General features: G+C 40.1%; 2 protein-coding genes across 2 annotated transcripts in view; both read left to right on the forward strand.

Annotated features, from left to right (window-relative positions):
* SYT10 (synaptotagmin 10) overlaps window positions 1-23776 on the forward strand; it is a 59814-nt gene that overhangs the window by 29191 nt on the left and 6847 nt on the right. Inside the window, exons 4-6 of the mRNA XM_073222888.1 lie at window positions 16825-16945; window positions 18776-18947; window positions 21364-21493. Of these exons, the coding sequence (XP_073078989.1) occupies window positions 16825-16945; window positions 18776-18947; window positions 21364-21493 (423 nt within the window). The remainder of the gene's footprint in view (window positions 1-16824; window positions 16946-18775; window positions 18948-21363; window positions 21494-23776) is intronic.
* LOC108386736 (small ribosomal subunit protein uS10-like) lies at window positions 12398-13205 on the forward strand. Its single transcript, XM_073223417.1, has 2 exons — window positions 12398-12432; window positions 12914-13205. Exons 1-2 carry the CDS (start codon window positions 12398-12400, stop codon window positions 13203-13205), a joined length of 327 nt encoding a protein of 108 aa, XP_073079518.1.

The following is a 23776-nucleotide window of genomic DNA, read 5'->3' on the forward strand; positions in this document are numbered from 1 at the left end:
TCAATAGGACCTTTAATAAAATAACCCCATAGGGGTTTATTTTTATTTCATTTTTATCAGGATAGTGAAACTACCGGAGCTGTTATCTTACATGGCAACTCAGTGTGTTCAGTGGCTAGGAGTGAGGGATTGTGAAACCTAGCGGGCCTCATAAGGAGTCTGCTCAGCAGTCTAGATGAGGTGAAATGCAGTCAGATTAAGGTGGCAATGGGAATGGAAAAAAGCTCATATATGCTGGCAGATGCATTATCTGTTGCACTTAAACAGTCTACAGGTTTCTTATGTCTCATATCTGCCCCTTGCCTCTGAGCTTCTGGAAGACAGAAATCATCTTGTACATCCCTTGCACCCCTCCCAGCAAATATAAGTGCTTAATCAATAAATACTTGTTGAATAAATGAACTTCATGAGTTTTCATAGAAAGTCAAATGTAAGCCTGTAAGTACAAATCTACGACTACCTGAGGGGAAAAAAAAGCAATGCAGCGACATATCCTATTGATGACAAATTATTAAATAGATGCTTGGTTAGATTTGTTAGTATTAACTACTTCCTATAAACAAAAAATTAAACAATTATTCAGTGTATAGCTGAATACAAATTCACATGTAAAATGAACCAGGAATATTTAAGTTTACTGTCAAAAATCTACCAGGCTGAAACAAGAGTCACAATTTTATATTTATAATTTCATTACTAAAAATTATTTCTATACAAGAAGGATTAATATTTTTATCAGGAATCAGCAGGGTTTCTTTTAAATTTGAAGTTTAATAATGAGGAAATTTTAAAGGCATGTCTTTATTCTGTACAAAAAATTAATGTGCAACTTAGGGATCATCCCACTATATACTATGGCCAGCCAGTCACTTCCTGAGCTAACAGAAATATCTGCAATATAGGGAAAAATTACCTTGAAGAACAGGATGCTCCCTATACCACTATTTTCATAATGGGAAGGGGAAATATATATTCACATTAAGTTACATATATTTTAAAAATCTATGTAAGGACACAAATTCAATAATGGTAGCTACCGTTGTTAAAAATGGTAGAAACTGGATGAAAATGACAAGGAATGATTTGCAACATATTGCATAATCACATAGATTTTGTTTTTAAACTGTGAGTATATTTTTCAAGTCTTTTTTCAAAAAGTCCATCTTTATAAAGACTAATGTATTTTGAATATTTAAGTGTGGTATTCTCATGCACACTCAAGGAGCCATTGAAAATACAGGTAGATAAGAAAAAGGTTTCCTTATTTTGAACAGAACAACTTTGCATTTTATTTATTTATTCACCTATTCAATGGACATTTTTTCAGCACCAACTGTGTTCTACACAGAAATTCTCACAGGAAAGGAGAGTGTGTGCATAACCACACTGACCTGGTTTACAGCTATAAAGTGCTTGAATCTATTATCTTCTAACTAAGGATCTGTCAAGTATTATTCAGAAAAGTAGGCCTTGACATGACAGATTCAAAGCAACTGTTGTCTTCATTTTACCAACTATTCAGAGGATTAAATGTACTAGCTGAGCTTTGATTTGAAGTAGTATATTTTATTACACATTATTAAAATTTCTTTGGAAGTTTTTTTAAAAATGTTTAAATTCATTCTCTTAGTTCCAGTGATATATTTTTCATTATTTGCCCAACCATTCCTAGATTTATCCCAGGATCAGAATAATTCTGTATTCATTTTTGCATTGAACTTTCAATGAATTCTCTTCTAAAGTTTGCTAACTATGCAATAATGCGTTAGCCAATCACATCTTAAAAAGTAGTAAATTTCCAACCTCATTCTAAAGAAAAAAGTGTGGTGGAAGGCACGGCAGTAGGGAGAAAATCTTTTTAGTCAAAGGGATCTCACTGATCTCCCCTGTGCAGCAAGCAGGAGTGCAGCCATAGATTTACCTGGGGACAGTGAACCCACATCTGCTCTTCAGCATTCCTGATTGTCTGTTTCATCTCAGCAGTAAGCCTGACCCCTGACCCTGACAGTCATAGACATAAGATCTGCTAATGGGCCACCTTTAATTGATTGCTATTAACTCAAATGGTGCAAATAAACTCTATAAACCTATCTGTAAGGTCTTTAAGTTATTTTGCAAGAACTGATTGGAAGTATCTGTGTTGCAACATAAAATTAAATGAAAATCAAGTGTAAAGTAATAGAGTCTGTCATAGACAGTCACAGGACTGTGAACGTTCCCAAGGCATAATTCTCCTTGGCCTTAACACCTGCTCAAGTCAGGCAGACAAGGGAACTTTGTCTCATAAATATTTGGTATTCAGTAAATCACTATTACTATTTTTTGAAGTTAAATCACATCTCCATACATTTAGAGGATGAGACGGAACAGTGTCTGTTCAGTGTATTTTGAGCTGAGAGGGGGATCCAGATGAGTGAGTCTCAGATTTTAGCAATGTTTGCAATGGTTCACAATTCAGTAAACAGTGGATGAGTTTAACAAGAGCAACAATAAAAATTAGCATTTCATGTGAAAGATTACAGGTGAAATTGGCTTTAAAGTAGCCCACAATAATGATTGTAATCACCTTCTATTAGCAGTTTAAGCAGTAGATTCTTGTAACATTGATTAAAGTGTTCTGTTTCACAAAACAAAAAACAAAAAATCAAAGTGAGTGCATCTCTAAAACTTAAATTTGTGCCACCAGTTTTAAACTAATTCAACACTGATGCCACACTTTTTAAATAAATGTAGAATTGTTGGGTGAGCACAGTATGATATTTTGAGTCACTGAAAGAATTATTCAAAAATCAGTAGCCAACACTATATTCTAATCATAATATTTGGAATTGTGTTAAAATGTAAGGTGAATTTTTTTTGCATAAATACATTGCATTTATATAATTTCCAGTTTAAATTCCTACATGATCTACTTGTGAAGATTATCACTGCCATGTAATTTCTCTGTCATCCCTGGGTCTCTGTCTGTCTTGGCTATGGTTACAAGAAGTGTGTCCATAATCACGAAAGAACTCAGCTCTGGGACACACTGACAGCTTCTGCATCCTTGCTGTGTCACCTATCTCTATGGCCTTGAGTTATTAAATCTCTCTAAGCCTTAATTATCTTATCTGTAAAATGGGGATTATGAGAAGACCAACTGCGTGGTTGAATACACTGAATAAAACGAGGGTTTAGCACAGAGCCAGGCATTTGCAAATGCTCCCTCGTAGCTGGCAAGAATAAGCTACCAGCCGAGTAAGATCATCAGCATATGGTTTCAGTTGTTACTGACATGAACTAGTAGTAAAGATCTTGGTGCTAAAAATGGCTGTGTCCTGGTTTAAGGTGTTATGCTTTTCTGTTTGGGTGGGAAAGGCTTGGGTGAGAGTGAAATTTTTTAGTTACTATAATGCTAAGATTCAGAGAGTGAATATTCTTACTTCTTTGTACAAAATACCTGTTCTCAATGTCACCTGGATCCCCCCATCTCCACCTGACAGCTCTTACCTTCCCACTGAACACTTCCACCTCCTTGTCCCTCACCAGCCTGTTCATGCGTTTATTAAAAAGTGCATCTTCTAAAACCTCAGGAGCTAAAGATGCTTAATCTATTGGGTGTGCGTCCATTTAGCTTCATTCTCCAGCATTCGCCCTGCTCGGGGCCTTCCGGGGCTGGCCCGTTGGGTGCATAGACTCTGCGCTCTGAGCTCTGCAAACAGACCTTAGGGCCGGAGGGGAATGACATTTGGGTCTGTAAGGTCTCAGGATCTTTCTCTACGTCCTTCACCTGAGGGTTCAGTCCCTCTCAAAGCAGTCGTCTTCTCACCGCGTTCCTTCTGAGTCCGGGCAATGGCCGCTCCCTTGCCCTTTCAGACCTGGAGGTCATTACACGCGCCTCTGCTGTTCCCAGCGCCAGGGCACTGCACCGGCCGAGGCAGTTTTCTGCTTCCCGCCCATGTCCCCGTAGAGGGTACCTTCATTAAGCCCTCTGGAATTACTCTAATTTGTGCTTGCCATCTGTTTCCTCCTGGATTCCCGATTGACACCCTGAGGGAAATGATTCCTGATGACAAATAGGTTAATTTACAGTAACCTTCTTGGACTATGCCATGTGTCTGAAACAGTCCATGGTTCCTTCTCTTTGCAGGAGCCAAATTAGTCCTTAAAAGCTTGATAATAAGACAGGGCTTTCAACCACAGTACATGAGAAAGAACCAAGACCTCTGCTAAAATACACAGAGGATTTCAAAGGAACTCCTTAAATTGGAATTTCACATTTCATTGCAATGTGAAGAGTCAAAATTGCTGCCTTTTAAAAATCAAGATTTCAGACAGGAATGCTAACATCATTTATTTAGAATAATCTGGAAAATAACTACGTTAATATTATGGGTTTTAAAACATATGTGCCCAGTGTCTTACTTCAGAAATTTTAAATAGAAATACATATAAAATGCTATACATGTTCCTGTTTTTTAAGTAGAAACCACTGAAAATTTTACCTTTTCTTAATAATGTCTTTATGACTGTTGTTATAACAAATCTAAAAGGCAGATTTTTATTTCTATCCATTGCTCTTCTTCTACACCGTTTCACCTCCATTATAAGTATACATGCTTCCTGAATTTCATACATTTCCAATTTGCTACTTTTAGGTTGTATAGTAAAACACCTAGTTGGGAGCACGATATACAAATGAAATCAGTGAGTCATAAATAATGACCTAAGATATTGATCTCAAAGTGCATAAGAATTGTAATAGATAAGAAGTCCCTTCATACTAACTTAAGAGTTCATGAGTATGTTTTGGGTAGGAATTTGAGACCTCGCGTACCTAGATCATGTGATCATAAAACTTCAAAATTGCTATTTCAAGTGTAATCCTTTCGATATATAGTTTAGAAAAGGGGGTCTCAGAGACATTAGGAAAATCACTTAAATTGACACAGCTGTTTAACAGAAGGTCCAGAACTGGATTTTAAGTCTCCAGTTAACTCTTAGTGCAGTATTGTTTGCCTTGAATTATGTTAGGGTGTTAACAAGATTGGAATATACTCAGAAGGGATGAAAAAAATTGAATTTTTTTAAACATGGAATCCAACTTGTGGCTTAGAGTTGAAATCTCAAAACACTTATTACATTGTTTGAATTAAAGAAAATTTTAATATGATACTCTGATAAAAATATATGTATAAGGCCTTTAAAACTTATTCTGTCAAGTCTGTCTTGTTAACAATTTTTGTCAAAATACATGACGCAATGACTTTCCTGGCCTTATTCAAAAGAGCAATTGTAATCAGTGTTATTTTAGGAAGTATCTAAGTAATTTTTATCTCTTAAATGTAATTAATGAAAAACTCATATTGGGGGTACAAATTAATTTTATTATTCATGTCTTTCTATATTTTAATGCTTGGAGGTTGTAGAAATAAGGAGAAGCTTTTTAGCCCCATGAAGTTCTAGCAACATACCTGGGTCTGTTGTAAGTTTCAGGAACTTAGTTTAGTTCTAAAGGTATTGTTGATTAAAAGTGTTCCTTTCTCTCTTGCATTTAACCACCTTAATTTTATTAATTATTAATATACTCTCATATGGAGTTGATTTTTAAATGTGAATGTTCACATATTCTTTCTCCTCTATAATAGATTGCATTAAAGTTTCCTATAAATTAGGGAACTGATTTTCTAATTTCTAAAATTTTTTTCTAAGAAATACAGTATTTCATCTGCTAGCTTGGAAAATCTAAGGCCGTGAAAACAATTCTAAGTTGTTGTTCTGGACAGTATAATTTGAAGCATTATTTCCATGGGAGAAAGTCACAGAGAGAAGCGGAAAATTACAGGAACTGAGGTGAATATACATTTTAATTAGAATCTTGGCTCTGCTACCTTCTAGCTCTCTCACTTTGGGTAAGTTGATTAAAATTTCTGCACTTGGTTCTCATCCATTTAAAAAAAAGGTTTGTAATATCAACCCCACAGGACTTTTTGAAAATAAATGAGATAATAAATGTGAAGTTTCTTCTAACATTTAAAGTTTCCAAGTGTCATTTATCCCCGATATGCTATCATCTTGCACACAAAGAAACTATTTGTCATCCACTAGGTTATTAATATGCCAGTTTGTTCCGTGTCCTAAATTTCCTGCCCCAGTATTTAAATTCCTTACCCTAATCTTTAAATTTCTTACGTGAATTAGCCTCGTATTTTTTTTTTAATGAACTAGAGGTAACTTTTTCTGTGTTCTTTTCCTCAATCTTGAAATGGAATAAAACATAACAGTGTTACAAAAGACTGTGCTGTGGAAAAAACTGCATTAAGTCTCTATAAATTTCATTTACTAAACAAGAAATCTTACTAAATAACAGTTTTACTCATGGTTTTGGAGTGCTTTTAAATGTTTAAATACTGTATACACAGTCCCACACCCCATGAGTCAGTCCTTCCAACTGAAAGCTGGTGTCAGCTTAGGCCCCTCCCTGGGGCACATAGCTAGCGGGTTGGCTGACGAGGTGGGCTGCTCCGAAGGTTATTACTCCAGAGACCAGTGCATAATTTGTGCCGCGGCCTATAAGGGGTGGCCTCCCCTCCCCCAGGCAGGAAAGGATGCCCCCTCTTTCCCAGAGACCGCTACAGTTTAGCACCACTGCTGACCAAGAGCAGCCCGGCCACCAGCAGGCGTGAGTGTCTCAGCACCTTCAGGGAGCTCTTCAGATCAGCAAAGAGTGGCCTTGCCCACACCAAACACTCTTGACTTGCTGGTCAAACCTCTGGGGTGTTCAGTGTAAAAGTCCATCACGTGATGAGGACCGCTGCTGTTTCTGTGGTGTCAGGGATGTGATGGTCCTCTCCCCTCCAGGTGGCAGAGTTTGATAAGAAAGCCTTTATAGTGAAGCTCAAAACAATTTCATCAAGACAAGTTCAAACCATGAACAACTTTATCCAAAACCAGTTTTCAAAACATGGCTTTGAAATCATAACAAGGCAGGACACACAGATGACACTATGCAAACCAGTGTGAGGGGGAGACTCTAACGTACTGAAGCCAAGTTCACCCCACCAAGCGCCTATGTATAGTCATACCGAGAGGGACTCCTTTCATTGATAAAGGTATGTAGAGGCATCAGCCTAAGGGGAGCGGTGTACAGTTCATCACACGCGTTTCTATGTGTCCCAAGCTGCTCTTGTCCCAGTGTCTCTCTGAGGCTCTCCCCTTGGCTTCAGACTCCTTACTACACAGGTAGTTGTGAAGCTTGATTTGTTAAATCCAGGAAAGGCTGTTTTACAACTTCAGCTCTGTCTCTGCAACCTGCACTCTTCATGCCTCCTGGTAGCTGAGTGTGCAGCTGTTCTGGATGGGGTGAGGGCTAAACCGTCTTGACAGGCAGTGCTTTCCACTTGGACTGGGAGCTGCAAATCCTCCCAGAGAAACACACTGTTAAATGGCATCACTGGGTTGTGACCATCAGTCACTTCATGTTCGGTGGGGGCTGTGACTACCCCATCACTAACACTGCTGTGTTCTCTGCCCACTTCTACCCTGACTCCAGCAAAGTTCCACCTGGATTTTGTGCCCTGGCCAAGCACAATGCTTAACATTTTATGCTCAATGCAAAGTGCCTTCACTCCTTGTCACAGAAATGCGAGCAGGTCCTGCTAAAGAACACCTAGCAAGCATTGTCTCTGCAAGGGGAGATGGCAGGAAAGAATCAATAGGAAAATGTGGTGTAAAAACCCAGGCATCTAGGTTTTGGGATAGACTGCTCCTTGCCCATTCCTTTCCCCACCCTTTGCAAATATGATGAAATCTGGTTTAATTAGAATCACTGAGAGAAGGAGGAAGTGCTGTGGGAAAATTGTGGCTCTTTGAAAGAAGAGGAGGGAAATGGGCCAGGAACTGGAGAAGGGTTGTAATGTTAATTACATTTGCTAATTATGTTCCAGCAAACAGCTTCCTCTGCCTTCCCATTTGCGTCCCAGAGTCCCTGGACCGCTGTGCTGATGGGTTGGAGGAGACGGCCAGATGTGCCAAGAAAAAACAGCCCTCTGGACCCCTTAGGGATACACTTGATTCTGAAATTCCAATGTGCTATAGCAAACATAATCACCTAGGTCACACTAGAGGGATTTATAAAGAAATAAAGTTCAACAAAATGAATAGATGGGAGTCCCCTACCTTCACCTCCCTGAATCCTTAGTATATGTCTAAGTGGATCAAAACACTTTGATTGTTAGTTTATGGACTCTCGAGGCCACCATATGTGGCCATGCCCTCGCACCGTTGCAGGGGGTTCCCCTCCCAAAGCCGAGCACACCCACGTACAATGCTGTTCTTTGTTCTCTTGCTCTGGCTGCTGAGTAGTATTCAGTCTAGACAGTTGTGCCTGCTGCCTCTGAAGTCACCACCTGACCTAATGCTTTTGTGATTTATTCATGCAATACGTTTTTTTTATTGAGCATCAACCCTACACCAGTCACTGGCCCTAGGAAAACTGTTGCAACAGGAAAAAAAGATAGTATTTTGTAAAGCACCTATCATGTGTTGGGCTGTCAGTGGAGCCCATAACATACATTCTCTGTGCACATTATTCTTATTAAATCTAACTGCAGCCCCTCCAGGTGATTTTAGCCAGGACACGGATCTTACCTGCCTGCAGAGATCAGGGGTGATCTAAGTTAAGTATTCCCGAGGATGGGTTACTTAGAATAAAGCCAGGGTTTGCCGTCTAAGTTCTCCTATGGCCCGAGCCTGTGGTCTCTGTTTACCATCTGGTCGTGACTGGACACTCCAAGCCTCACCTTGCAGCTGCTTTATATGCTGCGCCCTCTGTTTTCAATTCCCTTTCCCGTTAGTCATTCCTCAAGGTTCAGGTTAAAAGTCACACACCTCTGAAATCCTTGTGGATCCGCATGGGAAGAATTGCTAGTTTTCATCTCTATTCCTATAATTCAAACCCAAGAATTCTTAAAAGCACCTACCACACTGGGTCAAAAAAATAAAAAAAGCATGTGCTTTAAAATTATGCAGACCTATGTTGTTAGAACAGTTTGTCTCCTCATTAATTGTATGATGTTCTGAGAGGTTATGTGACTTGTCCAAAAGCATGTGTAGGTCCTGTAAGGAGAGAGATTTTGCCGTAGTCATCGGTGCTTCCCCAGTGACTAAGAACTCTGCCTGGCATTTTGGATGCTGTCACTAAACGTGAGCATGCTAATGCAGGAAAGAGTGTTCAGAGATTGACTAGGCATTTGATAACAGCTGGAGTGCAGCATTTGGGGGGCTGTGGGAGTCTAACAAGAGATTTGTAAGATGAAGGTAGAAAAGAATTTAGGGACCAGATTATTAGGGACCACATGCATCCTCTTGAGGAGGGTGGAGTCTATATTATAGCCCCTTGGGTACTGTACACATCAGAGAGTCAAACACAATCCCCTCTGAAATTCTTAGCAGAGTCAGGGGACAGTATAAATGGCATTGCACATTTGTTATCTAGTGTGGTCTTTCCGGGAAACCCCAGCCCGATCAACCCTGATGCTGCATCCTTTCTCACCTAGCACATTGGCTGGAAATTTAAGTAATAGCCATTTTTTTATGACCACTTGTTCTTGAACTTGAAATTGAGCTCTCTGCACCAGTTGTTCCTTTGTGGTCTTTCCACGGAGGCCCCACCAGTTCTGTAGCAAACAAGTTCTGAAGTGGCCTTTCCAGAAACCCTCAATGTGTCTGGTCTGTATGTACTATTTAATCCTCATTATACTGGTGCTTAAAATTACAAAATATTAGAGTTAGCCAATAAACTAGTTCACTTTTTTGAGCATCTTCATGTTATACGAAAGACACTGAGGTCATGTGAGGTTAAGTTGGCTGCCCAAGGTTAAATTCCATGATTCTCTCAGGCAGATGGGAGGTGTGGGTCAAAGAGAAATAGATTATTTTACATTAGTTTGATTCCAATAGACGCACCCTGGGTCTGCATTTCACGGTAGCTTCATTTGGGAACAGGCGGATGAGGGACGAGTAATTTGAAGAAGCCGCTCATTTGATCTAGTAACACATTATTTAACAGTGTGAGGAAAACCGTGCATTTTCTTACCAACTAGGAAATGTGGGAGGCAAGCTGCATTTAGGGTGTTAAGTAGTTGTGATGACTGCTGCCACCATGGCAACCGATTGTTTGAAGGTTTTTTTTTTTCAATAAGTCTTAATGAGATCGTTACTTCCTAACATATCTCTGAATTCCAACCTTTCTTCAGCCAACCTCTTTCCACACCTGTAAACTTCAGGGGCCCCGCCCCTGTCTTTTCTACCCTAATCTAACCTACTCAAAATAAATAATTTTCAAGTGGTGGTGTCACCACGATCATTATTCGCTGAGCATCTGTTCATGCCAGGCACTCTGCATGCACAATACCTCTACCTCCCCTGTGAGGCAGACGTTATCTCCGTTTTCCATGTGATTACAGTGTATTTTAATATTCAAGGAGGTCCCGTGATTTTGCCGTGTCCCTGGGAACCAGCATGGGAAAGATGTAAGATTTTGAATTCCTGTTTTCGGGCTCCAGGAACCTATGCCCTTTCCGCTCTGCCAAGCCCCCTCTCTCTCACCAACACTTTTGGACCCGATTGCCCACAGAAGCCACCAAGCAAACTACATCTTAAGCCTCCTCCAACCCATCCCCAAACTCCATATTTCTAAACACAACTGCCCATTCTTACTTCTGAGTATAAATCATTGTATGCACAATTTTTCTCTTCATCCCTGTGAAATACAATCTCTTTAATCCTTTAAGCTCCAATGTAATGATTATTTCCCCCCAGGAGGGCCTCCCTTGGCTTTCATACCGTCTGGTCATGGAGCCTGCAACCTGTCTCCTCTCCCTTCCTTACCCTCCCTTCGATATAGCTTGATCTGCCATTAGTTCAGTTGGATTGTGCAAGGCAACTCTTGGCGTATTCGTTCATCTTTCAAATGGCTCATTTTTACTTTGGAGAGACAGTACATGGGGTCAGAACACTCACTGTGAATGTCCCACAGAATCCATCAGTGTGTATGAAAATGAATTAAAAGTTCTTCCTACGCGAAAGAAATTTTATGGAACAATCTACCCTGGACTTTACATCCGGCTTTCAAATGATTGTTTGCCCAAAGATACAAGAGTTTTCAAAGATTAATATGGGAAGTTCATGTTTCTATAGAATTGGACTAAAGGAGGTTACCCACACAAAAAAATTTTTTTCAGAAATTCAAAACCTTTCTTATTTTAAGCTAAAATTACCCCTTCAAACATTTTAAGGATTTTGGTTAAAAATAACTCTAAAACACAGAGCACACTTCTCTATATTCTTAACCAGAATATATAGGCTATTTTTCCTCAGCTTGATAACTCAGAGTCATCATTTTGAATATTAATTAGTGTTCGAGTCTGTAGAAAAATGTTGTTTTTAAGTTCCTGGGTCTTTGTTAGTGTTAGTTCTCTTTGATACAAAATGATTCTAGGTTGCTATTCTTTTTAGAATATTTGCTTCTTTTTGATATGTATTGTGTCTTTGCATCTGTCATTTATGGCTTCATTCCCAAAATCTACTGGTATTAGTTGCTTCATCTCCACATTCTACATGTGAGTTTTGACTTGCTGTAGATTGATATACCAAGTAAACATTCTTGTTAGAATTTTGTCTAAAGCAATGGTAAATAGGGGGCTGAATAGGAAATGATCTAGTCTGTCTCTGATATACATATGTGAGAATTTTGCTGCATGCCTTATTATATTTATGCGATATGTTCAGAGAACTTTCAGCCTATTGCCTGGTTCTTTGCTGCGCACTAGAGGGTTCATCTTATCGAGACCAAGCACTGCAGTGATCTGGGGCAGACAGAGAAGAGGCGGAGATTCAAACCCAAACCGTACCCTGGAGCTGCCCATCAACGCAGGGCCAGACTGGTGGCGGGTGCTGGGAATTAGTGGGCACTGGAGCTCAAGGACCGGTTCCCAGATGTAGATTCTGTTCTTACATCTATCATAGAACTCTTTTTTAAGGTCATACAGCCGTTGATGTTCGTGATGCTTATTTCTCACAATCATATCTTAAATCGCTTCCAGATTTAAAAAGCTGACAAGCAGAGGTGTTCACCTTAGAGCACATTCTGCCCTTCCCAGCAGGAAGGCGCCTTCAGTTCTTCGCAGTCCTATTTAGCCTAATGAAGAATCAAACTTCTGCAGTTATTTGTCTGCATCTTCTGCATTCCTTTTGACCACCCAGCTTACTCCAGTTTCCTTAAAATCCCTGAGCTCTTTGAAGAAGACGCGGTGGCGGCTGCGGCGGACCTGCGTTCCGCCGGCTCCTGCGCCCGACTCAGCGCTGTTCATTCACTCTTGCCGAGGAACAGGTGCTGGGTCCAGAAGACGCCGCAGCCATGGCTTTGAAAGATACTGGAAAGACACCCGTGGAGCCGGGAAACCCCAGCCAGATCAACCCTGATGCTGCATCCTTTCTCACCTAGCACATCGGCTGGAAATTTAAGTAATAGCCATTTTTTTATGACCACTTCTTCTTGAACTTGAAATTGAGCTCTCTGCACCAGTTGTTCCTTTGTGGTCTTTCCAAGGAGGCCCCACCAGTTCTGTAGCAAACAAGTTCTGAAGTGGCCTTTCCAGACACCTTCAATGTGTCTGTTCTGTATGTACTATTTAATCCTCATTATACTGGTGCTTAAAATTACAAAATATTAGAGTTAGCCAATAAACTAGTTCACTTTTTTGAGCATGCTCATGTTATACAAAAGACACTGAGGTCATGTGAGGTTAAGTTGGCTGCCCAAGGTTAAATTCCATGATTTTCTCAGGCAGATGGGAGATGTGGGTCAAAGAGAAATAGATTATTTTACATTAGTTTGATCCCAATAGACGCACCCTGGGTCTGCATTTCACAGTAGCTTCATTTGGGAACACCGAATTAGAATTACTCTGACCAGCCGCCATGTGAAGTCTTTGGAGAAGGTGTGCGCTGACTTGATAAGAGGTGCAAAGGAAAAGAACCTCAGAGTGAAAGGACCGGTTCAGATGCCTCCCAAGACTCTGAGAATCCCTACAAGGAAAAAACCTTGTGGTGAAGGTCCTAAAGCTTGGGATCATTTTCAGATGAGGATCCCCAAGCCACTCATTGACCTGCACGGTCCTTCTGAGATGGTCAAGCAGATTACTTCCATCAGTACTCAGCCATGAGTCAAGGTTGGAGAAACCAATGCAGATGCTTAAATCAACCTTTTTACTAAATTGCTTATCAGTTAAAAAAAAATAAAAATTCCTGACTATGTGGAGTTAAAAAATCTAAGCAGACTTCTTACCACCATGGTAGGCAAAAAACCAACTGGTCTGCCACACAGAGCTGTGCAAAAAATGTCCTTTAATCATGCCCTTTGCTTCCAGTTTCTTCGGGCCAGTACTTCGGTCAACTCCTCAGTCACCCCGCTTATATCTCCCAGTCCCTGTTAATAACAGAGTCGAAGTGATGTTGCAGCTGGATCCATTTTAGAATCTTTGAGAGATCGGCCCAAACACGGCGAACTTCCTTTGAGCCAGTAAACCTGTGATACACCCGTAGAAGTAGCAAAATTACTTCCACAGACTGTTCAGTGTGTAAAACCACATCAGTCAGACCTGCAAAACACATCTTATTTACTAGTCAGTCCCTTTAGAGGTCTCCGTTTAGGTACTTTGCTCCGTTTGCATGTGGTACAGCACCTGTCAAATTCTGAGCATTTCACCTCTGGTGTCTCCTATTTCTTCCCCAGTTTCTCCATCACCACCTCACCATGTTTCTTGGTGGAACTTGGTATCTTGCTCTCCATTCATGAACGGATCTCTTAGTTTTTACCAGGTGGCAGCAAAGTATGCCTACTCATGGATGATCCCTGACGAAGGACAGGGCATCGCTGCCAGACAGAAAACCAGCCCGTGGGCTCGGCCTAAAGAAACACTTGGGAAAAGACATAAACAAGGAGAGAACAATCAGATAAAAATAACAGGATTCAGACTTATTTTCTTAGCCCTTTCCAGCCTACTCTCTTCTTTCTCAGCTGAGGTCCTTGGGGGCAGAATCACGCCGTGGCTGTCTTGGAGGCTACAGAACCTACCAGTGAGCCTAACAAATAATATCTGGTAATTTCTCGGCCATGAAAAGAGTGAATCCTTAGTAGGGGGATGCACTCTCCCTGTTTCTGCTCAGGCCTGTGCTGGTGGCACGTGGGTCGACAGCCATGCAACAGCCTAGAGGAGACCCAGCTGGATACACCTTTGTTTTAAAATAATTACTTCTTACAAATTTTCTCGAGAAAAATAATCATTGCTCCCCTTGATACTTTTTTTTTTCCTCTATCCAGTTCTTACTGAGCCCCTGAGACGTGTTAGGCTCCGCTCCGTGTCACAGCAATACAGCAGCGAACAAAACAGGGCCCCTTATCTTGGGCCGGTCACTGCTAAATGCCTTGGGCTTTTTTGACATTATCTCATTTCATAATTAAAACCACTGTGAAATGAGCGTTTTCCTCGTCTGAAAATAAAGTTTTAGAGATTCGAAGCTTATTTAAATTTCCTAGGATCCACAACTAAAAAGTGGAAAACAGAAGTCAAACCCAGGATTAACAGACTCTAAAGTTAATGCTCTTCATTCAGAGCCTGTACTGCCTCTAGACCCTGAAGAAATGTAAATTACATAAATCAGAACCTAAACTACAGAATAAGTCCCATAAATACTAAGTTTATCTCGAAGAATTTTTAAGAACCTAGCTCTACAGACCTGGGTGCATAGCAACTTATTTCTCCCAAAATCGAATCTACCACAAACTGTCTTACCGGGAACAATTTGATAAAATGCAGTATAAAACTTTTCAAGAAGCATCCTAAATGTGCATTGTTCACACTCATTTTCATGTGTCCACCATCTATGCAGCCATTAACAGCAAATATATCTATATCAGTGTTCTGTGGACAGTTGTACTTTATAAATGAAATATAGCAGGTCAGTTTTGAACCTAGATTAATAAGTAATCCTTTTGTTCCTTAAACAAGTATTTTAAAAAATGCACTGAGAGCCAGCTCTGTACCAGGCATTTCAGTAGGATGTAAAAATAAGGCAGAAAGAATCCTGCCCTCCTAGAGCTTATATATGGGAATTGGGAAAACAAAAAATGAATTTGAAAGATAATTTCTAATGATGATGAGGACTCTAATTTCTACGAGGAAACTGTGAAGGATTGGTGAGTGTGCTAAGCCTGGAAAGGGAGAAGGCCTTGCTGCAGAGATGCTGCTCGAGCTAAATTCTGCATGGTGAGGAGTCAGCCATGTAAAGAGAAAAGAGAAAAAAAGAAAATGCAATGGCCAAAGGGAGGAACAAACTTCATTTTTTTTTAAATAACAGAGTTAAAAGTTTTTCTGTCTGCATCAGAGTGACCTGGGTGGGAGGCAAGAGATAAAAAGAGATAGGTAGGGCCCAGATCACACAGGGCCTTAACATGCAGTGTCCAAAGACATATTTAAGAATTGAGGGGGACATTTTTAATCGTTACACCAGCACCATAGGTGTGAATCCAGAATTTCCCAGAGACACCAGGATTTATAGTTACCCTACTTACATGCCAGGGTTAAGAGTCTGAGTTTTATTCCAGTATAGTTGTTTTCAGCTGGAGAGTGAAATAATTTGATTTGCATTTCATAAGTGATCATTGGCTGCTTCTGAGATTGGAGATCAGTTTTAGAGACTAATGAAGCAATCCTGGCAAGAAGTGATAGTGGCTTGAATGGTAGCAATAGAGCTGAAAAGAAAGCCACTGATTTGGGATAGATTTTGTACGTAGTGTAGACAAGACATGGGCTGGATGTGTAGGGGGAGGGAAGGAGAAAACAAAATGTGACTCCTCACGATTTTGGCTCCAGCATCTGGATGAATTTTGATGCCATTAGCTGATTTGGGAAAAATTTTTACCAAAGAATTGGTCTGGGGACATGATCAGGAATGCGCGGAATCAGCAGTCTGGTTTTGAGTGTACAGAGTTTGAGACTCCTGTTAGAGATACAAATGGAGCCACCTAGGTGTCCATCAGCAGAGGAATGGATAAAGAAGAGGCGGCACATCTACACAATGGGATATTATTCAGCCATACGAAGAAAACAAATCCTACCATTTGCAACAACATGGATGGAGCTGGAGGGTATTATGCTCAGTGAAATAAGCCAGGCGGAGAAAGACAAGCACCAAATGATTTCACTCATTTGTGGAGCATAACAGCAAAGCAAAATCTAAAGGAACAAAACAGCAGCAGACTCACAGAACCCAAGAATGGACTAACAGTTACCAAAGGGAAAGGGACTGGGGAGGAGGATGGGTAGGAAGGGAGGGAAAAGGTGGAATAAGGGGCATTACGATTAGCACACATAATGTGGGGGGGCTCACAGGGAAGGCAGTATAGCATAGAGAAGACAAGTAGTGATTCTATAGCATCTTACTACGCTGATGGACAGAGACTATAATGGGGTATGTGGTGGGACATGATAATAGGGGGAGTCTAGTAACCATAATGTTGCTCATGTAACTGTACATTAATGATACCAAAATTAAGAAAAAAAAAGAAATACAAATGGTTATGTCGAATGAGCAGCTGGGCTATGCTCTCCTTTCTTACTCTGTTTAGAGCTGCTTACTTGTAATGTTATCTGTATTCTTAAAACAGTTTAAAGTGACATTCAAACAATCTATTGAAGTGATTTTTCACTCAACAGCTTCAATTATATTTTGTCTTCACTATCTGATGTTTAACATTGCTAACACTACCGATTGCCTTTCTAGGAAAGCATAGACCTCGGTGAAATCATGTTTTCCCTGTGTTATTTGCCAACTGCTGGACGCATGACATTGACAGTCATCAAGTGCAGAAATCTGAAGGCCATGGACATCACTGGCTCATCAGGTATGGACGCAACTGGCTAGTGGGGGGGAGGATACCTTCCCAGATAAAATATTCCATGGATCCAAAATTATATACGGCTATTAAATTATTGTTGAGTTCATTTGTCTGCAGTGGGAAAAAAAGAAAGTAGAAAAAGAGCTCCAAATCACCTCTTTGATTATGTTATCAGTATGAAAATTTTTTAAGATGTTATCAAATAGATTGACTCTGAACTTGGGATTTTATTTTTATCTCTTTCTCTACTGATTTAGTTCTCTCTCAAAGATATGTAATTTACCATTTTAATTCACTACTTCCAGCTGGTCAGTTGCTTATAAAGGAAGATTCTTGGACTTCAAGCTACTCACTTAGAACTTGCATTTTTCTGTGAGTAAAAGCCGTATGAGGACCTCCGTAGGCTGAATTTATCTCCCTCACCTGATGTGCAAACAAGTTTCCAAGACCCTATTTTCATTTGCATTCTTAATACCCTTCTGAATAAAAGTTTGGGCAACCGGAAGGGACTGGAAGAAATAATTAAGTAAATGAATATTTTTTGAAGTTTTCCTAAAGACATTCTTGAAGGAAATTTCCCTTGTGCTAACTTGGATGAAGAGGTAAAAGTACATCATGCTCTTTTATCCCTTCATTTAAATCACTGCAGTCTGGAGGGTTGTTCATAACTTAATATGTGAACCTTGGCACAGGTCTGTAGAAGGAAGAATGGTAAGAACAGATTACGGAAGTTAGGAAGCATTCATTAAATTAAACAAATAAGAAATAATAGTGGACATCGGTAAAGGATGACATGGGGAAGGAATTTATAGCTTTTTGGTTCAGAGCACAGAAACTAAATTTGCACTACAAAAGGTATGAAGTCCTAGTGTAGAAAGAGTTCCAGGATATTCTAAGTGAATAAGAAAACTAGGTGCAAAAATAAATACGGGAATCATGCTCTCTTCTATGTAAGAAAGGGGAATCTTAGAATATATATTCATGTCACTAATATTTGCATAAAGAAATACTGCGGTGGTGCACAAAACTAAGGGGTGGAGAGGTACACGGACAGACGCAACAGGGGCTCCTCATTGTACATCTTTCTCATCCTCATTTTTAAGCTATGTTATGAATTACCCATTCATTTCTTAAAGTTTGGAACATGTAGTTGATATATAAAGGTAGAAAGAAAGTCAGTCGGTTCCACACTTACTTTGGTAAAAATATCTCAGGTCAATAAATGTTGAAAAATTTAAGATAAACAGCAGACTCTGCAAATAATTGTTTATTCTGCTCATTCTACCCTATGTCAAAGAGGTCATATTTAAGAGAGGTAAACAGCATGAAAGTTGTAATTAAGTACAAGATCACTTTTTATTTACATGAAGCTTGTCATCAAGGAGTGCTGCTTGGAAAACAGCTCCTCTCTCAGAAGCTTTCTCAGAACAGGTTTGTGAATCAACTGCGGATCCAGTGAATCATCCTTGTCACTAGTAGAGAAAGGCTGTCAGGGACAAAATGGGGGGGCCAAGGGTAAATCAGGCCTCACTCCCATTATTAAAGAGAGGCCTAGGCAGCTCTGCCCTGGCTCCTGATAGACTAGTGGGCTCTCTCTATTGTATTAAAAATGATAAGATCAAGTTCATTCTTTTGTAGTTCTTTCAAGATAAATTCTTTCATTTAAAGGAAGACATCTTAGAGAATCTACTGCCCCCAAGTAAGTCTTTGAATTTAAAGTTGGTAATATGAAAGGGCCTACTACACCCTTCTCTTATTTACATATAATTAACTACAGCCTTGTTTATGCTCTGTGCTGTTACATTCGTTTTCATGAAATTACCTTCCCACTCCCAGATCCTTATGTCAAAGTGTCTCTGATGTGTGAGGGTCGAAGATTAAAAAAGAGAAAAACAACTACGAAGAAAAACACCTTGAACCCTGTGTACAACGAGGCCATTATTTTTGACATCCCTCCGGAGAATGTGGACCAGGTCAGCCTCTCCATCGCGGTCATGGATTACGATAGGTACGTGTGTGTCCCTGAAGAGCGGCAGCACATGTAGTCAGACGCAGACCGGTTATGCTACAACAGCGGTGAAGTTAAGTTGGAGGACAGAAAAATTACTCATTCAAAATCCATTTGTTCCCATGTTACAATGTTTCCTTTTTTCTTCTCCAAATGAGGTCGTTCATAAGTTGAAGGGCAGGACCTCTGGGGCTGGTGAAAGCGTGGGGCAGAAGGAATACAGAATCCATTACAGAAAACAGTGTTGGGAAGCTCCAATCCGTGGAGTTTGTTTTCCCAACGGGGCTAGGATATGAATACCACGATTCTTGCCCAAACGCTCCCAATAACTAGCTGTGTGGAAAGGCAACTTATCTAAAGCCTTTGGGATTCACTTTTCCCATTTGGAAAGTGTTAGCATAATACGAACCATGGTCAGTGAGTAGTAAGAGTGGAAAGTGAATAGTGGCCATAGGGGTACAACCTGGATGCTTTCCTATCCGTCTTAAGACATTGCTCTGTGGACAGATCTTCCAGCTCACACACTCGAGTCACTTCTCCATTCATAAAATAAATTGCACACCCCAAGAGCAGTTCTGAAGCTTCCTGCTGCCACTCCTCCCTTCACCCTCCTTCTCTACGCTTGTCAGGAAGGTCACCCTGTGGATCCCAGCCCGCCCACACTATGCAGCTCTGCTCAAGTCACCACTTCTCCATCTTCCTCGGCTGCACCCCCTCTTTCTCTGAATGGTTGGCCCATTACAAGTTCTTATCTCTTGTTTGCCCATTGCTACATACAGACTTCCTTAGTTGTTTCGTTTTTTATATTTATAAACTTTTATAAATATAAATATTTATAAAAGAAATACTATATGCTGCACTCACTTGATTGTCTACAGTATGTTGACAGTGCCTTACAACATTAATGCTGCTCTAAGGGTAACACAAATGGTACGGAACACACAGGTGCAAACACTCAAAAAGAGCGTCCACTTTATGACACCATGAAAATAATGGTGACTAGGACCCTGTAATCTAGAGAAATTAATGTGTTTTCCTCTGGCTCAGAGCTAGCAAAATGGGACACTGAAAGATATATTGATTTGTACCATCTGTTTGAAATTGGTTTATATCACAGTTTACAAGAAAAGCTATTACTGTTGAGAAGGAGAGAGAGAAATCTTGAATTAGTTGAAATTACTAACTCTAAAAATGTAATGTATTTATTCAAAGCCCTTGTCCTGCTTTATCAAAAGATTGCTCCTATTAATTTCTCATAGCAATGATTGCAGCCGGTATAGCTGAGCAAATGGCACCAGGCAGTTGTAGGGAAATGGGTCCTGACAGTATATAGAACACAACAATTTTTTTTAAATATTTCTAAAAATATGCTAGTTTAGGAAACTTCATATTGAAGAAAATGACCTAAACATACATATCTACATCAGTGACAGGAAGAAGGAAATGAAATGTCCCAAAGCCATCTCTAAAGTCTCCTCAGAGATGTCTGTCAAAAATAACCCTCTAGAAATACCTGTAAGTTGCATTCTGTTTTTGAGAAGTAACCTTCCACCTGTACATGTGACTCAACTGTCTTGGTTCAAATCCTGCCTCTATTTCTTACTAAGTGTGTAAAGGCAGGCAGCTCCCTTAACTTCCGGATGGGCAGCTTCTTATCTGTAAAATAAGTTGATGATGATAATAGTCATAGTCATGGTGTGAGAATCAAGTGATTGAGTACACTTGAGTTATTTTAAACAGTGTCTGGCACATGATAAACTCTCAAAAATATTAACTATCATTATTATTTTGATTTGTTGCTGTGAAAACAGAACATGAGCAGAAAATAGGAATGTTGTTTGCATGCTGTGGTGCTGGCGCAGCAGCAAATCAGATGCCATGGTACTGAGCTCAGCGCTGCCTGTTTAATTGGGTGCAAGCAGAGATGTGCGCTGCCATATCATTAAGAGTCGATTAAACATGGTGATTTATATAAGCAAGTGGGTACTGAGCTCTTGGTGAGAAATCTAAGCATGATAAAACATTAAGCCTCATGGAAAGCATGAGGTTTGATTTACGCCATTTAACATTAATAGGACTGCTTGCAAGGAAGGAACTCACCATATAGGTAAGGCCCAGCTGGCGTTTCTCATTCACACCACTTTTCTTATGGTGACGTGTGCTCAAGTTACGGGGCACTAAAATGGTTTGAGTGTGCTCCCTTTACAAATTCCTATGTGAACGCCGATCCTGTTTAGTAAGTTTTTGTTTACTTAAGATTTTCCATTTGATCTGGAATAGTTTAATCTGAAAAATCATTTAGAACCTGACCCAAAATCTAATGTTCTAATCATATGTTTAAAATTATACTCAGATGTGTGAAATTCCATTTATCTGTGAATGTTGGAATAAAAGCATAATATTCTCCAAATCACAGGGTAGGACACAATGAGGTCATCGGGATTTGTAGAACAGGACTGGACGCTGAGGGTCTCGGGCGAGACCACTGGAACGAAATGCTGGCCTATCACCGAAAACCAATCACTCATTGGCACCCCTTGCTGGAGGTAACTCTGGGATTGACATTTACTATCTTTTTACGTTATTTACCTGCTAACATTTCTTGAGCATTTTATATATTTACCTATTTTTAAAAAAGAAATGGATATTGTTTCTGTTTTTGTCTCACAGACTCTAATCATCCAGTATTCAAAGTTGTGTGTGCCTTGGAGATTAAAGACCACTAAACTTTCTAGTTTGATAGTCCTTTGGACTGTAAGCCCATTAGAACTTCAAGTCTATTATTTTCTCTGCACAGCCTGAAAATTTCCATCAACGGGTGGTGGAGAAATTGAGTTAAATTCATTACTAACTGGGAACTTCGGTGTCTCTCTTTTCTGAAAACAGCCACCTCACCTGAACTTCCCCCAGAATCCCCCAGGAGAAGTGGCCACCACCTGATACAGTTCATCTGTGTAAGGTGGCAGGTATATATCTCCCCCTTCTCTGGTCAGGAAGTAGGTGCTCACAAATTTTTTTAAATATGAGGGTGTCAGCTTGCCAGAGTTAAAAGCTGATGACTTACATATGGGAGATCCCTTTGGACAAGTTCTTATAACCACTCCATATTTTGGTTACTCTGTAAAAATAGTAAATGCATAGGGTAAAACTAAATAAAATGCTGAATATTAAGTGCTTCACACAGAGTATGGCACAGTGGTAGCTCTGATTACAGCTAATATTTATAGTTATATGAACCAGAAGAAGTATCAACACCCATTTCTATCAGGATTTTTCGCTGTGAAGTTGTCTATCTACGCAATAACTGAGTGTGTATTCCACCCACTAGAAGAAATGGTTTTCTTTCCAAAAACATTGCTGGAGCCACGGAAGAGTCACAGAGTCATTATATGACCTGATTAATTGAGAGGTAATGCTGGTTCCCACAAGGATGTGTGGTACATGGTGGAATTTATGCAACTCAGTAAGAATCGATGGTGTTTTACCATCTCTCCATGGGTCAGATTTTGCTTCTTGTCCTAGCACAAGGCTCTTTGCTTAACTAAATGTCAGTAGGCCCAGGTTCTATGCTCAGCATAGTCACAAAATATGACCTTGGCTGTGATACTCGGAACATTACAGGGAACCTTTGATGACTATCTCATGCTCAGATGACAGAGGTAAACTGTCATCATTAGATATCTGTGTATATACAGTTACGCTCCAAATCTGTACCTCACTTCATCATTTAATGTAAATCACAAAAGACACACACACACACACAAATGCACATTCACGCGGCTCCATCCCCTAGAGAGCTTCGTAAGTATAAGCAGGTGCGTTCTCTGAATAGCTCAACGAGTCTCTGGAAGGTTGTGTTTCATTTTGGTGATGTGTATTGTCCAAAGTCTAAACTTATTATACAACTGCTATCCCTGCCCTAGTTCTCATCTTTGTTTTTATTTCTCCATAATTAATGAAAATAGAAATACACATCCCGGCAGACTTTGCAGGAATGATGTAGGGATAAATGAGGTAATGTGAGCAAGAACTTTTATCCAATGAAAGGACAGGCATGTTACATGACTCAAGGCATATTATAATTACTCACGACTGTTTGATACAGTTGTCCATTTATCTGGTGAAGGGGAGCTATGAAACAGGCAGAGCACGTGAGCACCTTTCAGCCATTGCAGGATATACAGGAAGAATAAGCCACAATTTGGGCATCAGAAGAAGATCCTAGGTATTTTTCTAGCAGCGGTGTATCGGAGGACAAGCAGGACTAAAAAATTATGTAGACATACTTTCTCCAGCAAAGAGCTTCTTTTTCCCAACTCCTGCACCTCCAGTCATTGTTGAAACAGAACATAATGGGCATATGGGCTAGACACCTAAGAACTGCCTGGATTTTGCCTTGTGGGAAACTGATGAGCATGTAATTATGTTCTGTTACCTGGAGCAGAGATTTAAATAAGAAGGGAACAGTTATTCAAAAAGTGGGTAAGTTGATGGGACAGAGACTAAAGCATCCTTTAGAAAATCTGCTTACTTCAACCTAGATAATCACAAGTTTATTCAGTGGTAATCAAACTCTTTAAATATATATAATATTTAGGGACTGTGAGGAATTATTTTTCACCACTCATGGCTCCTGTTTGCCAAACTCAGTCCCTCTTATTTCATGAATTGCCCCTATAAAAATCACTCCCTGCCTTCAAACAAGTGGAATGCCGACTCTTGTGTCTTACGCCTCCTTGCTCTCACCTAGCAACTGGCCGTCGCTGTAGTAGACCAGTCATTCTTGTACCGTAAGAACTAAGCGCCCGGCGTGGCACATGTAGTGAATG

Source organism: Manis javanica, chromosome 15 (assembly GCF_040802235.1).
Source record: "Manis javanica isolate MJ-LG chromosome 15, MJ_LKY, whole genome shotgun sequence".
Taxonomy (NCBI): Eukaryota; Metazoa; Chordata; class Mammalia; order Pholidota; family Manidae; genus Manis; species Manis javanica.